The 17,436-nt window shown below is 45.2% G+C and overlaps 1 protein-coding gene and 1 long non-coding RNA gene across 5 annotated transcripts in view; both read right to left on the reverse strand.

The window, feature by feature from the left end:
- Positions 1-17,436, reverse strand: part of LOC310709587 — a 479,424-nt gene that overhangs the window by 451,321 nt on the left and 10,667 nt on the right. The window lies entirely within an intron of this gene.
- INAVA (innate immunity activator) overlaps positions 1-17,436 on the reverse strand; it is a 32,963-nt gene that overhangs the window by 7,000 nt on the left and 8,527 nt on the right. For 3 of the 4 annotated variants that reach the window (XM_083509391.1, XM_083509393.1, XM_083509390.1), the window contains 6 exons: positions 10,020-10,132; positions 7,760-7,884; positions 6,062-6,184; positions 3,609-3,837; positions 1,512-1,565; positions 301-535 (listed from right to left, as the gene is read on the reverse strand). In XM_083509391.1, coding sequence (XP_083365517.1) covers positions 301-535; positions 1,512-1,565; positions 3,609-3,837; positions 6,062-6,184; positions 7,760-7,884; positions 10,020-10,074 — 821 coding nt within the window. In that variant the 5' untranslated portion in view covers positions 10,075-10,132. Of the gene's footprint in view, positions 1-300; positions 536-1,511; positions 1,566-3,608; positions 3,838-6,061; positions 6,185-7,759; positions 7,885-10,019; positions 10,136-17,436 lie in introns of all 4 variants that reach the window. The other variant, XM_083509392.1, reaches the window with a different exon arrangement.

The following is a 17,436-nucleotide window of genomic DNA, read 5'->3' on the forward strand; positions in this document are numbered from 1 at the left end:
AAGGACACTTTCCCCAATGCAATTGTGAAGCCTATATTGGCTGGGATTTACAGGCAATTTCATTTCATGTTATTAAATTAAGCAACTTTAAGGTGGATTTGTGGAAATAAAAAAATGGAAACATTGCACAATCACAATAAAGCAGCAAAACAATACAATGCTTATTGTTCTTAAAATGAAGTAAAGGACAGACTCTACAGTAGCTTCCATATTACATGCATGCAAACAAACATTAACAGAGGCTGATCTCAAGACCACGCAAGCATATCCAAAGAAGAGGGAGAGAAGAAAGGTCTTGACCTTGGCACACTGCTGGGCTCAGTAGATTTCTTTGGCTTTTCATAGGGCTTGTCCAGACTGGTCTCTTTCCATGGGCTGTTTTGGATGGGAGAGCACTCCACGTCAGTGGCTTGGTAGTGGGTTTGCCCTTCTAGTAGCGCAGAACGCAGAGGCTGAGCCAAAGAACCAGGCGGGGGTTGGAGGCGAGCTGAAGCTGTGAGCATTGGCGGAAGATGGGCGCTCAGCACCTGGGATTCTTCAGAAAAGGAAAAGGAAAGAACTGCAGCATTCCAACGCTAAAACCTGGATGGTAGCATTATCTACTGAGTTACATTCAAGGTGCTGGAACTGGTGTACAAATCCCTATGCATCTTGGGACCAGGGTACCTAAAATATCATCTCACCCCTTACAAACCCACTCAATCACTGCACTCTGCAGGTGAGGGCCTCCTGCAAATACCATATTGTAATGGGGTCAACCCTGCACAATACAGGAATTGGGCCTTTAGTGTGCTGGAATCTGCCCCTTGGAATTCCCTCTGTTGTGTTTTCAGCACCTGTGAAGACTTTCCAGTTCCAACAAGCCATTTAAATGGAGGACTTCATCCCAAACTGCATCTATACTGGAACTACTTTTAACAGTTTTCATATGTGGAATTGTTTGTAATTGTTTTATGTACAGAACTGTTTTTAACTGTTTTACACTTTTCTTGTTTTATAGTTGTGACTATTTTGCTTGTTTCAAAACTGTTTATTTTATTGCTGTAGTCTACCCTGGCACCTTATAGTAAAAGGCAAGTAAGATATCTAATAATAGATTTTTTAAAAAGCATGAATAACCACTGGTTTAGGCTATATCATTCAAAATATACCAAATCACTTATCACAGACTCTTATCACTCTAGATTAAACCAAAACAGGATGTGGAATTTAGCAGATATCCACAGTCACAAAAGACCCACTTATCAGTCACCTTTGTACTTGAATCTTCTGAAAATTTAGATGAGATCCATTCACTAACTCTCTTCTCTGTCTTGCAAGTCTAGCTGGCTGCTGTGGCCTAATTCTTAGTCATGTGGTATGAATCAGGGCCAAACCTCGACAAGATGTCAGAGAGCAGTGATCAGATACAGTTTGTCTCTTCAAAGGCTTAACTACCACTTTACGCTAGGTGAAGGAAAGTCACAAGCACACGGTAATGACAGTGCAGAGATCACAGTTATCTAGTTTACCTTCTTCTACCGCAACAGCATCCAACAAAGAGTTCTCATCAGAGGCACTGAACCCTGGGGAAGACACAAGAATTGGCACAGACAAGGAGGAACAATGATCAGATTTTCAAGCAGTTATTAGAACCCTCTGATGCTCCCTAGAAATATGTGCTCATAAATCCCACTGAGCTTCTAGAAAGGGGAAATAAAAGCTCCCTCTCCCTCTCTCTCTCACACACATACTTCTTAGTTCTGAGCTAATTCCCAGAGCCTCAAACCACATCATTCAAAGCCCTGCATTCACACACACTTAAGCTCCTCAAAGAGATATTCCCTGATGCAGTGAATTAATAGTAATTGGGAGGGGATTTAGAGTCATATTTGGGGAATCTTCTTCCCAAACAGGCAAAACACTTAATTACGAATTAATATTTTAAAAATTCTTTCACTCTTCAAATGCAGTATGGATGCTATAAACTGGCCGTAATCCAATGCAGAGTTAAGTGCCCTCAATCTGATTGATTTTCGGAGGCCTTAAGCATGCTTAACTCTGTGTTGAAATGCAGCTGCCAGCCACTGAGTTTCTTTTACTGCCTGCCCCCAGGCGATTCTGTGGCCAACGGGAGGGCCAGATGGCCTCATTCAGAAGCTGAGACCTCTTGCCCAATCTGCCTAGACATCTCGTCCATCAGCAGGGCAGCTGTGGGATTCCTCAGGCAAGCGGCAGAGGAGGGAAGCAGCAATTTCTCACGTGCAAACATGCATCTTCCTGCAGTCTTGCGCAAAAAACGCTGGACAGAGAATATAAGCAACCGCCCACCCACACCAGTGGACCTATTATCAATATACCGTAGATGCTTCCTTAATGGAATACCTGGGCAAGAACCATCAGAATGTAAGACGAGTCTGCTGGATCGGGCCAGTGGCCAATGGCCCACCTTGTCCAGCATCCTGTTCTCACGGTGGCCGACCAGACACACAAGGGAAGCCTACAAGCCAGAACATGAGCAGCCTGCCCACCTGTGGGTCCCAGGAACTGGTATTCAGAGTCATGGTGCCTCTGACAGCAGAGGCAGAAAATAGCAACCATGGCTAGATAGCCTTGCCCTCCACAAATTTGTCCAATCCTCTAACAAAGCCATCCAAACTGGGGGCCATTACTGCCTCCTGTTGGAGCAAATTCCATGGTTTAACGATGCACTGTGTGAAGCGCAGTGCATGGTCCTTCATCTTCCAATATTCAGCTTCATTGAGTGCCTGCAGTTTCTAGTGTTATGAGAGTGAGTGTTACAATGCCATGCCCTGCATGCTTATTTCCCACTGCACCCCATGCAGCCAACTTCCCCAAGTCCCTATAAAACCAAGAGATTTGGATCCAGAGCTATCTAACTTTCTACGCCTTCCTAAGGGTTAATCTGGCACTGCAGGTCTTTGCGTCATTCGCTGCAAGTTTCTACATGCTTCCTCCTCCAGCTGGCTCTCCCTGTTCTTGATTGAGCTCACTTTGGCAACCGCTGACAGAAAACTGCAGTTTGCGTAGATTACAGGGGCAGGAAGAAGCCATAAAAGGTCAGTTTCCTCCCTTGAACTGGGATGAATTCCAACTAAACCACGCCTGTCAGAAGCCTGTCTGACCTACTTCTGATTTCTAAGGACAGATATTTAATTCCAGACTCTGTCTTCATTTCCTGACAACTCAAGGTTTTTTGGTTGGGTTTTTTTTATTATTAATAAACCCTCTTCCTTATACTTACTCATTTCAATTTATCACCATTCAGTTTTGTCCTGCTGTACAGTGGCCACAAAGAACAATTTTACTATACAGTGGTACCTCAGGTTAAGTACTTAATTTGTTCCGGAGTTCCGTTCTTAACCTTGAAGCACCACTTTAGCTAATGGGGCCTCCCACTGCCGCTGAGCCGCCAGAGCACAATTTCTGTTCTCATCCTGAAGCAAAGTTCTTAACCTGAAGCACTATTTCTGGGTTAGCGGAGTCTGTAACCTGAAGCGTATGTAACCCGAGGTACCACTGTACCTCCCTTTGTATATTTTTATTGTCATTATCACCACACGCAAAGGACCCATTTCTCAGACCTGCCACTCTAAGCTCCAGCTCACCTTGTAAGGCTGGCGCACTGGCCCTCAGCTGTGACGAATGCCTGGCTGCCTGGCGGCACTCTGTGACAGACTGCTCCAGCTCCTTCAGCTTCTTTTCCTCCTTCAGCACAGCACTTTTGCGGCGCTTCCGAACCTGCTTGGTGAGATTCTCTTCCCGGGACAGACATCGCGCTGCTTCAGCAATTTGCAGCTGCAGAGCTAGGTCTCTCTCCAACATGCTCAGAGGATCCTGCGGAGGAGAACAGACATGGATTCCAAACTATGAAACTATGGAGCGACCCAGCGATTCAAAAGGGGGCACACAAGGACTAAAGTGGCAGAATCCAAAATCACAGCAATGGAGAAGCCTGGGGAAAGGCTGTACAGCTCAGTGGCAGAGCTTGCAAGAGATCCTAGGTTCAATTTCCAGCATCTTCAGCTGGGGCTGGGAAAGTCTGCTGCCTGCTAGTTTGTAATACACCAGGGTTTCCCAAACATGGGTCTCTAGCTGTTTTTGGACTACAACTCCCATCATACCTAGCTAGCAGGCATCAGTGGTCAGGGATAATGGGAACTGTAGTCCAAAAACAGCTAGAGACCCAATTTTGAGAAACACGGGTATAGACAATACTGAACTAGATGGACCAATGGTCCGATTGGGCGTTAGGCAGCTTCTTGTATTTCTAGGGCACTCTTGGCAGCTGGATGCTTCCAAGACATTACTACCATTACCCTATCCCCTGCTTCAACTCATAAATCATAGGCTCCTTCCTTACATCCTTTGGTAGATCAAATCAGATACTGAGTATGGCTTTCATGCATCTCCCAGTTACATTCCATGTGCATTCTAGAGTGGTCGGATGAAAAGATAGCAGGGTTCTTGCATTTTTAATAGCTGCATAGAAGTGGGAACCTCAGTAAATGTAGCTTGCATGACACCAGCTGCAATTCAACTATTAAAAGCACAGGAGCCCAAATGTCTTCTTTTGCATCTGAGCGCCCCAGTGCATTCAACTAGTGTAGAAAGGCATCACAGGCTGAACTAAATCTTCCTGTCTCACTCACAGTCAGGATAATTAAATAACAATAGACGGGTGATTTCCCACTCCTTCAATGCCTGCTTATGAGCAGAATGGAGATTCTAATCCAGTTTAGGGATTTGCGAATCCTGAGCCAGGGATGGTAATTATTCTGGATTTAAGAAATCCACAGGGGTGTGTTCTTCTGTATGAGCCATAGGACTGATGTCCTGGGCCCAGTTCCCAGCTGTCTGCCCTGCCCAGGCTTCTGAAGGAGGAAAACTATCCACAGACTAAGAGGAAATGTTCTATGTTTCTGGGGCAAGAGCTTCCTAATGGCTGGGGAAAGGGAGCAAAAAGGCAGGTTAGTAGGTGACATTCGGCAAGGTGAAGGTGAAATGAAAAGCTTTCCAAAGTTACGCTAAGTGTGTGTGTGAGAAAGAAGCTATGGTAAGCAAGAACACTTGTACAAAACACACACAATTCCACTTGGAGCCCACACCCTGTGCCACCCACTATGGGTACACAGCAAAAAAATAATAAGCAGCACCACACCTAGGCCGCCTCCTACTAAGATTATTATTAAAACAGACGACAGGGGAGAGAAAGAGAGAGTGAGACTGCATAGCTGAAGAGTCAACAGATCCCACACCTTTGATGGAAATGAGGCCTAACTCCCTCTGTGTGTTTGGAGCCTGAAGCGTCTCTGTCCCTTTGGGAGTTTCTAACAGGATGCTGAACCCGAACAACCTCATCATTCCCCAAAGTCCTCTTTTAGCTGACAGCTGCTTCCTGGCACTGTATCGTCTTCAGTGGGAATTCACAGCATAATCCTAATGCAAGCCATTCCTTGTCAAGAAAGAAACGTGTTTGGGTTTTTCCTGGATTAGTTTAACTTGGTTTCAAAAACGGTGAAAACAAAAAAATTCCCCACTTCTATAAAGGCTGCCTGCCTGTTAAGAACTGCAGGTTCATGTAGACAATTGGTGAAAGGGATTACAGATGGAAAATTACATGGGTATGTACATGCCCTCACCAGGGGGAAACTTGCTTTTCGCCCTCTTGCACTTGACACAGAGAACTCTTTTACTGTGCAAATTGAAATTGTGTGGCTTTTTGTTATCTCTGGCTGTAAAGGCTCTCAGAAGAAACCAGTTTGATTCTCAGTGAGGTGGTTTGCTGGTGATTGCCAGTAGAGAGGGGAAGTTGCTTTTGAATTGCAGCTTCATCTGCCAGGAAAAAATGGTCTAGTGACTCTAGTATCAGCAGCACAACATTTTTCTTCCCATCTCATTCTGGACACTTCTGTGCTTGCAGCAAGGGTTGCCATGACAGCTGGTAGTGACTCCCACCACAAGCAGATTTCCAAGCAGCGCCCTGGATAATTGGAAGTGTTGTTTCTGCCCATATTCCCTAAACTCAGGAGGAGAAGCACCTCAGCAAGATTCCCCTTACCACTCCTCTGGAGAGAAAGGCCTTCTCATCCAGTCTGAAAGCAGCACCAATTCGACGTCGGACCTTTGGAGCCACTTCTCCTGGTTTCAGAGGATACTCTGAAGGAAGCAATCCTGTCAGTTCCTGTCAAGAAAACAGCAAAGGGAAGGTTCAGTTCCTAGAACTGTGTACTTTCAGTCACACCCTGGGTCTTCAGAGCAGCTTACAAAATACCTGTCTATCAATCTCTCTCTCTAAATAGGATCTCATGCCATTATTTTGTTAGCTTGGCAGCTTCTTCTATTTCCTCAGTGTCCCATGACATCAAGTTAACCTCAGGCACAGAAGACAGCCATAGATAGATGCCACACAAAATAACCAGGCCTGAGTTCATTCCAAACCAAAGCTGCTTTTTTTTTTTAAGTGCAGCCAGACCCAAAATGGACAGTTACGGTACTGGGTGGGGAGAGGTGGGCAGTTCAAAAATTCAAATTATGCAAAAGTTGTATTATGTTAGGTGATGAAAAAGTGACTGATAAAAATGTGAAAAGTAATTTAAGTAGTCCAGACTCCCGCAAACCAGGTCCTGTTCAACCATACCCATTTCTCTTCCCTTTGCCAAAGACATGCCCCACACTCCACTGTTAGTTGGGAGTTCAAGATTCCTCTTGTGTGAAGTTTGACTATAACACTCTTCTGCATTAGTGCTGCCAGATTCCCAGTTCTGGGGATTTTCTCCCACTCTTTGTAGGCTTCCAAATGTCATGAAATGTGTCTCTAAGCAAGAAAGTATGTATGCACACACACATGCGCACACACACACACACACACACACACACACACGATGCACAGGTGTGCTGTAGCAGTGTGTGCTTTGTGCTCCAATTACAATGGCAAACCACTGGGCAGCTCTAAATTTCCTTTTAAAAAACATTTTCCCTAAACATATTTACAAATCCAATTATTTCCAGTGCCCCCTGAAAACTAATGGCAAGGCACATGAAGAGATAGTGTTAGGTAGGAAATAGACTGGGGAAGTAATAGAAAGTTCCGGAAAATATTCCCTAAAACATTCAAGAGAGCAAGGTACAGTTCTGGTGTCCTGCAAAACCAACCAACCAACCAAAAACCCATTTGTTTTGTACTCTTTTAACTGAGGGTAATAGCAATAGGCTAGAAAGGGTAGTTTATTGTTTTAATTATTTTCTCCTTGACGCATTAAAATACCACAACTAATAGTGGTTGGTTTGATGGGTTGGTTCTGATCCAGGGGGCCCAGAAAATTTTCTCTGGGAGAAACTTCCACGTTCAATTTTTAACTATTTGCAGTATCTCAGGTCAGGAGGGAAAAGTTACCTCATCAGATTCACTTGCAGCATATGGCTAGGCTTGCTTAATTAAGCTTGTTAATTATGGGTTGCTTTAGAAGTTAACGTCTTGAATAATGCAGGAGCAACTCTCCAATGGGGAAAGTGTTCTTGATACAGTCTTTGCCCTTTCTTCGCCCCCAGATATTTTCTCCTAGTACTACCTTTGGGTTACATTGCCCCTCCCTCATGTCTGAGTGTCTTTGATCTTTGAGGAAAGCCTCTCCAGTTTCTGTGAGCGTCCGAGTCCAAAGAACCACAGCCCTTAAAGATGGGCCCTCTTTACTTTAGCAGGACACCTCATGCAGCCCAAAGGGTGTGTGGCAACCCGGCAGACTTCCTGGCCCCTTACCGCTTCGCGCAAACACAGCCTTCGCAGCTCCTGCACACAGGCCTCTAGTCGCTCCTCCAGTGCCTTCTGCTGTTTCCTCATAGCTTGTGTCAGATCCTTCATTGGAGACATGGGGCTGTCTAGTCCTGGAAGGGTTGAGACAGACACAGACTGATGACCTGTCAGGTGCTACGGGCGGGAAGGGAAGCAGCAATATTTAATGACCCATACAGAGATGCCCTTGGGCAACTTTCTGGAGCCAGCTGCAGGTCTTGCGAATGCATCTTAAAGACCGGTGTCATTAGCAGTTATCATAAAAATGGCATGGGACATCAAAGGAGAGGCTGTCTTGACAGCTCATCAGGTGGGGTATGGAATGTGTACAACAGCCAGGACTGATTAGCTCTTACTTCCAAGCTGCAAGCACCTCAAGGTCATCACAGATCAGATAAGGAAGAGACTCCATGGTGATATTCCTGATCATTAAGTTTATTACAGAACTAAGCAAACAGATTGGGTGCTCTGCTCACAGACCGGAACAAAAAGGAGTCTTTGATATTTGTAAGCCTTAAGACAGCAGTTCCAGAAGATTTTAGCTCATGCTGCTTCTTCCACAGATCAGAGGCACTCAGCCAGATTGTTGACTCCTCACAAGCCACATAAAGGTCAGATCTCAACCCACACTAGCTCATTCATACAGGACAATAGGAGACCATTCCCTCATAAGTGTAGGGGTGGGTGCAGGGGTGTGTGAAACCATACAACACTTTCTGAGTGGTGATGGTAGAAGAAACGTCTCCAGTTTAGAACTAACTTGCTAAACTGGGAGCAGTTTCTATTCAGATGTGCCCTGAGATATCAAATAAGCACTTGGGGTTGCAAAAGGAATCAGACTAGGAAGTGGACGCTGAACTCTCTTATTATTTTGTTTGTCTGGATCCCCCACTGCAACTCTTGCTTAGAGCTGCCACGCACTATAGATCCCAAAGTAGTGCTGTTCACTGGCATGAGCCCACCCTATGAAAAAAGATTACCATTCATTGTCTGTACACACAGATAGTTCAAAACCATTAAGAGATGCATCATATGCCATAGCTTCCTACATGAGAGGGAATCTTGTTGTATATACAACATCACATCTTAAGTGTGGCCTGATTATTTACTTCTACCACAAGTATGTTGTTCAGCACTTTTACGCTAATTGTTCATGGAAGCTGTTTCTAAAGTTTATATATAACTAAGTAAGTACAATGATCAGATATTACTCATGCAGAAAGTATGCCACATACCGAGCAGCCAAAGGATTTTAGTGAAATAGTCTCCTACGGAGTCATCAGTAGGGATTACGTCCACTTTGCAACACCCCGGATGGTACTCAACTAAGTTTTACTCAGAGTAATACCAATGAAATCAATGAGCATGACTAAGTTAGGTCCATTAATTTCAATGGGTCTACCCTGAGTAAGTTGAACACTACCCTCTGCCTGTATTTCAATGCTACTAAGGTTTTTTGAAAAGAAATCTTTTATGATGAGGAACCAGTTATATCACAAGATAGAATAATAGAATTGTAGAGTTGGAAAGGGACCACAAGGATCATCTAGTCCAACCCCCTGCAATGGAGGAATCTTTTACCCAATGTGGGGCTCGAACCCACAAGCCTGAGATTGAGAAGCACAATACTTTAAACTGGTTGGGGGAGGGGAGAAACTGTGGTCTTTCAGATATTGTTGGACTACAACTCTCATAATCCCTTAACACTGGCCAAGTTGGCTGCACTTAATGGGAGTCCCACAACATTTGACGTGTCACAGGTTCCCCACAGGTTCCTCCTGTTTTTAAAGCACTAGGATTCCGCCATGTAACACCAGCCCCCAAAATCCAAGCCCACCCTTGATAGCCCTTGCTCCTGTCTCCATGTGTCCACGCAAGATCACACTCTTTTCTGGTATCCTGGGCATCCCCAGCTGAACACTTTGGGCTACATCATAGCCCAGCTAGGAGGAAGCCGGACTGAAATAGAATCAACAAGGAGCCAGCCATGACTAATGAGTCAGAGGGTTCTTTTCACAGCTGTGCTTTGATCTCCATGCAGCTGTGGTGATACCTTCTAGTCTAATCTTCTATGGTAAGTTTACAGGCTTGGGGCAGAAAGAAGACCCCCCACCCACCCCAAACAGTGCAGTCATTCTTGCTTAAACCTGTTGACACAGGAACAAATCCAGGAGACGATGCTGGCACTACATGATAATGAGCAGGAATTTCCCCATCCGTCACTCACCTGACTGTACTATGATCCCACTGTCTGTGTCACTGGTCTCATCCTTACTCTTCATGACCGAGCTCTACGGAGGGAAGCAGTAGGATCACACCTGGAAAGTGCTGTGATGTCTCCTGCTAACACAATAAGGCAAAGACAGGTGTGCTACACACAGATTATTTATATACTTATGCCACATCTTCACTCCAGTTCATATACAACCCCTCTATATAGAGCTTCCACACGGTCAGAGCCTCCATGTTGCTAAAGGACCTACCAGTTCCAAAGTTCAGGGCCGGCTCTACGCTTAGGTATAGTGGGGCAACTGCCTCAAGCAGCTGAACTTGGCCATCATGAAAGGGTAGCAAATTATTAGCTATTTAATTTCTGACCGTTATATTTTGACCGCCAGAAAGCGGGGAGAGAAGCGCTTGTGGCTGTTCCCCTCACCCCACAATCCTTGAATACTGTACACCATGACTGTGGGAGGAGCTTTCATTGCTACATCTTGGGGAACAAAATGCCTTAGCCCAGTGCTGCAGAAATTCCTGTAATGATTTCCTTGGTTCCGACTACTACAAGGAGGAAATTCAGGTCCTGGAAGAAGAGAGCAGGCAAGTGGCAATAACAGGGCTGAGAGAATGCAAGATATGGGCTCTCTATCAATTACTGCAGCGTCTGTCATAAGTGATACATGAAATAGTCACCTAGAAGCATCCGACCAAGTGGAGCCTCACTGTAGGGCTCCTGTGTAAACTGGCCTTTGGCAAACCCAAACCCAGCATTCCATCCTGGTTATCCATCAATCTATTCAGCAAAGATAAAATATAAAATTGGTCTGGGCCACTACAGCCTGGCTGTTGTGCAATCCAGTGCACTATGTGAGACCAAAATTAACCCACACAGCAGAACAACAGCAGATGTCTTGACACTTTGTTTGGGGCACCCAAACAAAGGCAGGGAAAGCTCCTCTTCAGAAACACCCATAAACTTCTGCAAACCAACAAGCAGAATTATCAATCTTTGTCTGTAACCCTACTGCACAGGTAATATTTATCCGATGCATACAAAGTTGGACATTCATATTATAACCCAATTCAAGTGTAGCAGCACACAGAGCATGAACTGTAACAGACACAGTAATAATTTAGAATTGATTTAGCGTTTTCCTAGTTTTCAAAACACTTCACTTACATTTTTTTGTTGCACATCACACAGCAACCCTATAGTAACCTAACAGTAGTCTCACTGTATACAAATTCTACAAGTGACAATAAAGTATTTCAATATAAAGTAGGTCAGTGCTATTATTCTGTATGGCAGATGGGAGGGAGGTGAAGGGCTTGGCCTCAGAGAAAGAGACTTGCCTAAGGCTGCAGAGTGAATTCATGGCAGAGTGAGAAGCAAACTGGGGACACCCTGGTTTGTAGCTTGGCCTCTAGGCTCCACCAGCTCTGTATATCTACACCGGAAAGAGGATTTTCTGGTTTGGGGAAAGTTGCGGGGAGGCAGGGGCAGATTTATTCTTTGGCTTCAGGTCCATGTCTTACCAGCACTACATAGTCCTTGAAGCAAATATTCATGCTGTGTTCTGTCACAGTTAACTGCAATTTATGAGGGCTTCCTGAAGGAAACTTGATTGGCAATTCTCAGCTCCCCATGTGCTTGACTAGTTCACCTGCTACTCTTCTCTTTCCTGCTAGGCTGGGAGGGGAAAAGTTGTGGGGAGCCTCCTCTTAATCCTGGCGGGGTGTGCTAAGCAAACAGCTCCTCAGCTCTGGCAATGAATGAAAGGAGCTTCCCCATGCCAAGAACACTCCTCCATCCTCCAACCCAAGCTCCAGTAACAGAAGAGCTGCTCAAGGTCCCATTGCAGATGTTGGGACATGTCATTCAGCAGGGATAGTCTCTCACTTTCCCTACAGCTGGGGGTGGCTCCAAGCCTACCTCCTGCAGCAAACCCCTGGTGTTTACACGCCACTCCCCTGCCCCAACCTGGGTGAGTCAATTTGAGAGTCACACTGAGTTTCTGTCTGGAGCTTATCCTGGCCCTACCAGTCTCCTGGTAAACAAAACGCAAAGGGGGCTGGGCCTGGACGGACAAGGTTCACAGCACTGAGCAGAGATCTGCTATAGGGTGACACTGCTTCAGACCTTTGAAGATTATTCCCATCCATAAAACTGAGTTAAGCGGCACAGTTGCAATGGCAGAGTGTACCCCCCTCAGAACTACAAGATGCCACAACTCTGCAGCTGATCCCAATGCAGCTACGGGAAGGTGGCCAGAAGCAAAAGAGGACAGGGCTGCTGCACTTTCAGTAATTATGTCAAGAAGGAGAGTCCATCAGAAGGTTGTTGTGGACATCCTCTACCTACAGAAATTCCCTCTTCTACCAAAGCTGCTTAGGGAGGCATGCTGAATGTCAGGTTCTGTGGATCAGGGTTCCTTTTACTGGGGTTGCTTACAACTGACAAAGGAGGCAGTAGGGGACAGAGGTTTTGTGGGTGCCAGGGAAAATCCTAAAGGGCACAATTGTGCCCGCAGGCACCTTACTGGGGATTCCTGTTACAGTGAATATGCCTGCATAAGCTTCCCATGAAGACTAATAAAGTATTGTTCATTTCAGAGCTGTCTATTCACAGCACTCGCAATTCAACAAGGTTGGGTTTTCACTTTGACTTTCATAGCAAAACCTATTATATTTCAAAGATCCACAGTAAGACTCGTGCCAAGATGGTCAAGCTTTTTAGTCTAGCTTTTTTAAAAAAGGAGGGGAGGAGAGAAACAATGCTTCGTATCTCTTTTCAAAATGAAATATTGCCTAAAGTGTGCATGCTCACATGGGGTTTGTCAAGGCTCACATGTGATAATCTCCACATCTGATCAATGCGAATAAAAAAATGGGCAGACATGGGAAATTGCAGGGCCAGGTCAGATGAACAGCAGACAAGGAACACACCCTTGCTGCCTCCATCCATTCTGCAGATATCACTTACTGCACTTTGCATTTAGTGATGAGATAAGCACATGAGCATGTAATAAGAGCCCTGCTGGATCAGACCATCTAGTCCAGCATCCTCACATGGGCGAAACAGGTATCAAACCAGCAGGACTCGATCCTGCCCTGTGAACATGTGCCAACACTCCTTTGCCATTACTCTGATTAAGCTTCAAAGTGTTCCTTCACCAAAGTTGTGCAGCTTATATATCCACAATTTCACACATTCAGACAGATATCACCATGAAACAAAGCAGAAGTTAGTTAACGTGGACAAGTAGAAAGACAAGAGCCACCAAGGAAGGGGTGGCTGAAGCAGTACCATGAACTGTGCCTGTTTCCTATTTGCAACATCCACTGATGATGAAGCCCACCTATGTTCTATGATTACAGGCATGACTGGAGAGTGACACTCCAAAGAAACAAAAAGGACAGCCATTCCAAACTCTACTGTATTGTTAAGGGATCAAGTGGCATGAATAAAGAGAAATATCCAAGCCAAAATCTAGAGTGGGGAACTGGATCCGGCTGTTAGGTTAGTCCAGGGATCAGCAAACTTTTTCAGCAGGGGGCGGGTCCACTGTCCCTCAGACCTTGTGGTGGGGTGGCGGACTATATTTTTTTTTGGGGGGGGGGGTGAATGAACGAATTCCTATGCCCCACAAATAACCCAGAGATGCATTTTAAATAAAAGGACACATTCTACTCATGTAAAAACACGCTGATTCCTGGACCTTCTGTGGGCCGGATTTAGAAGGCGATTGGGCCGGATCCGGCCCCCGGGCCTTAGTTTGCCTACCCATGGGTTAGACCCTTATATCCCTATGACATCACAATGACACCAGGTGACCTGTTTTAGCCCACGTGGTTTTTAATGAAACTGCACAGGCAAAGGCACAGTGCTTTGCAAGCCCCAATGAAAGGGATGATAATCCAAACCTGAAGAGCCCTGTGGGAGGCCCCAAAGATCAGCATAAAATCCAGAGCGCAATTCTACTTGAACAAAGAGATGCAACCTTTGCATACTGAAACTTTTGCAGTCCACTGCAAATAAAAACATAACACAGCGTAATAAACTGACATGTAGGAATAAACATCCAACCAAGCAATAAAGCCACAACCCCTGAATCCTAATCTGCTCTGTAGGGTGAACTGGCTGCAATTTTTCAGTCAACAAAGTTTTCAAGTCAAGGGGCTTCTGAAGGAAACATTCATTCAAGTCAGTTTCCATTCTCTCCTATTCATGTATCTGAATGCAAAGACTGACATGATCATCCGTGTACCCAATAAGGCTACATACTTCTAACTGGTCCTTCCTTCCTCCAGTCCCATCCTAATGACATGTCCAAGCATGTTAAAGCACCACCAAAACTGAAGAGACCCATTCTGATGCAAGACACTACGTTACCAGGAATACATGCAGGCCTTAAGTAGGTTATTCCCAGTTTGATTGCAAAAATAAGCAGAGATGCTAGGCAGCTAAGCAAGTTTAGTTCCAACAATTCTCACACACCCCTCCTGAATTTATTCAGCTGCCCAATTCCTATCCAAATATTCAAAGTCTACACCCTCTCTTTTGTTCTGCCCGCGCTGGGCTATTACCCTGCTGACTTGGCCTCTTTAAAGCTGCACAAACAGCTCTCAGTGCCTGGGAAAGACTAGAAGAGGGTTGTGCAACATATAAGGCAAGGTCCTTTAGGCAACCTATGGACTTGTTAGAATCCCGAGACTTCCCAGTTTTCATTTTAAAAAACACCAGCACATTTCTAACACTCCTGGTTGTAGAGAAAAGTGTGGATATGTGATGGCAAACAACATTTCCAGTGTGGTCCTCTGTGCCAAATAAGCTTATCTCGCCCGTGGATTAGACTCACGCTGCCTGTTTGCTAGCCAAGAGGAAGTTTGCTGCAGGCAGCCGCTGAGTAGATGCATAAACCTTTCTACCAGAGAAGAACTAGTTTCCCTGGGCACAGAGCCCAGTTTTTATTTAACTCCTGAGCATGTACGTAATATCAAATATACCAAGCTGGGAAGCAGACTGCGGAATTCCAGGCTCCTTGTAAAAGAGCAAGATTGGAATAGGAAGTATTGTAAAAGTTGTCTCGGTGGTCTGTTCTCGTCCAGGCTACCCTCTTCCCAAGTTCTGCTCTAACTAGCAGGAATCACTGGCAAACTCCAAGCATTTCCCAGCAAAATCTGGAAGGCAATTGTGCGCCCTCTGAAAACTTTAGCACCCAAAGGTGTGTCTGCATGCTCCTGTAGAGAAACTGTGCTCATGCCATAAACCTTGGCGTCTTGAACCAAAACAAGATGTTTTATAATTGAGTAATCAAACCTCCGCCGTGTTGCAATGGAATCACATGACTCCCCCTCCTCAAGGAAGGGAAATCTCAGGGTAGGAAGTCAGCTAGACGGAGGGGATGCCAACTCATTATAATCAAATGCATCTATTAGAGCCCCACCACCATCATTATCATTACAGAAAAGCACTTCAGAGGAGTAGTGGGAGGAGGCATGCCAAAACATCTCCCTGCCTGTTGTTCCACTGCTGCAAACAGCTGGGAAAGTGGCTTTTCAAAAGAAAAAAAAAGGAGAGGAATATAGCACCAGGGCTCACTTGTGCGTAACATGCAGTCAACATCTAAGCGTCTGCCCCTCTTCACATGCATGTGTGATGTGGGAGTCACTTTCCTTTGGCTTAATGCCCCACATGGGTGTTGGCACCAGAAGAACCATGTGGGTGAGGCTAATTGCAGGTGACTTTCCCACCTAATTGGTGGCCTGCACACAACCAGCTCAGCGCATGAATCAATTTCATGTGGAGTTGCAGTAACCAATATGCAGCTAATGGTTATGGGAAGCAGCCTCCATATCCTTCTACGTCTGCAGAATCCCCATTGGAAGATTAGAAGTGCTGGACATGCCTACTCGGGGGAAGCACATTCAACATCAAGCATCGCGGCCAAAATTCCAAAGGGCTGGTGGTGTCCCACCTGCAGCTCTGCAAAGAAAATTAGTTATCTTCTACGAATTTCTTGCCCAACTACTCAGCCTGACAAAACTCCCTCCGGGATATGTTTGCAGCTTTGACCTACTGACACATACTCAGGGGCTTTCCAGATAACAGCAATGAATAAAGTTTGGTTTGCTTGTTTAAATAAGAGGGGCTATTAGCTGGACTCAGTGGAGCAATGTCCTGCCTAAGGGTTTGAGAGAAATTATGTTTGGTTCACATTTCAATTCGAAACGCCCTGTTCCACACTGTTCCACACTTCCTAAAACAATACGCAAACTGAAACACAGTCATCCTCAGAAATTTGGATTTCTCCAGATTTTGCAAAGCAGTTGTCCAGCCAAAGAATGTGTACAAAAATGGGTACATCAGGGAACAGTGTGGATGAAATGCATATATTAGTGAAAACTACATACAAAATGCATTATGTTAGGGATAATTGCTTCCCCCAAAAATGTGTTTAGCAGGGGAGATCTGCACTAAAACGCTGATGAACGTTTATGAGGACTTGAGGAATTGGAAGGAAGAAGCACAGAATAATGAGAAACTCTGGGAAACAGACATTGGCAGATCCATTCATCCTTAGTCCTACTCCCTGCTCTCCATGCTCAAATTTCAGGGTGGCCAGAGGGGATGATGGTGAGCCTCAGGCTTGGAGGCCAAATAGCTATCATTTTTAGAAGTGGCAGCGAAACTGTGATTTAGCTAAAATGCAGGCAGGTGTGGTTTCACCAAAAGCCCCCTACCTTTCCCCCTATACTTAGAACACTACTTTTGGTTTTGAATACAAGATGTTCCAGGGCTGAAGAAAGTAAGTGCACAGCCTGGAACTGGGGGGAAAAAGACAGGTGGTGGGAAGATTAACAAACTGATGGGACATGGATGTGATGAAGCTCTCTTGTGCTGGAATAATACAGCAAGGGCACATTCTACTCCAGAGAAATAAGTACAGCAGCAGCAACAAAACACACCACACACACACACACAGTTTATATAATTGTGCAAGACTGGGAAGGGAAATATGTCGCAGTGTTACTGGGACATAATCTCAGTTGTGGCTCAGTGGCATAGCACACACTTGGCATGTAAAAGGTTCCAAATTCAATCCCAGCATCTCTAGGTAGGACTGGGAGAGAGCCCTGAAACCCTGGAGAGCTGCTGCCAGTCAGCGGAGACAGTAATGAGCTAAGCACACCAGTCGTTGGGCTCAGGAAGCCTCCCATGTCCCTATGACGAATGCTGCTTGCCACCAGCAATGTCAAAAACAATAGATAGTGAACCTATGACCCTCATTGTTGGACTTCAGATCCCATCATTCCTGACCATTGGCTGTACTAGCTTGGGGATGATGGGAGTGGGAGTCCAATGACAACACCTGGAAGGCCAGAGTTTCTCTACCCATCTCTGTAATAGAGACAAAACAGTA

This window comes from Podarcis liolepis (assembly GCF_965112155.1).
Source record: "Podarcis liolepis genome assembly, chromosome: 6".
NCBI classification, from domain to species: domain Eukaryota; kingdom Metazoa; phylum Chordata; class Lepidosauria; order Squamata; family Lacertidae; genus Podarcis; species Podarcis liolepis.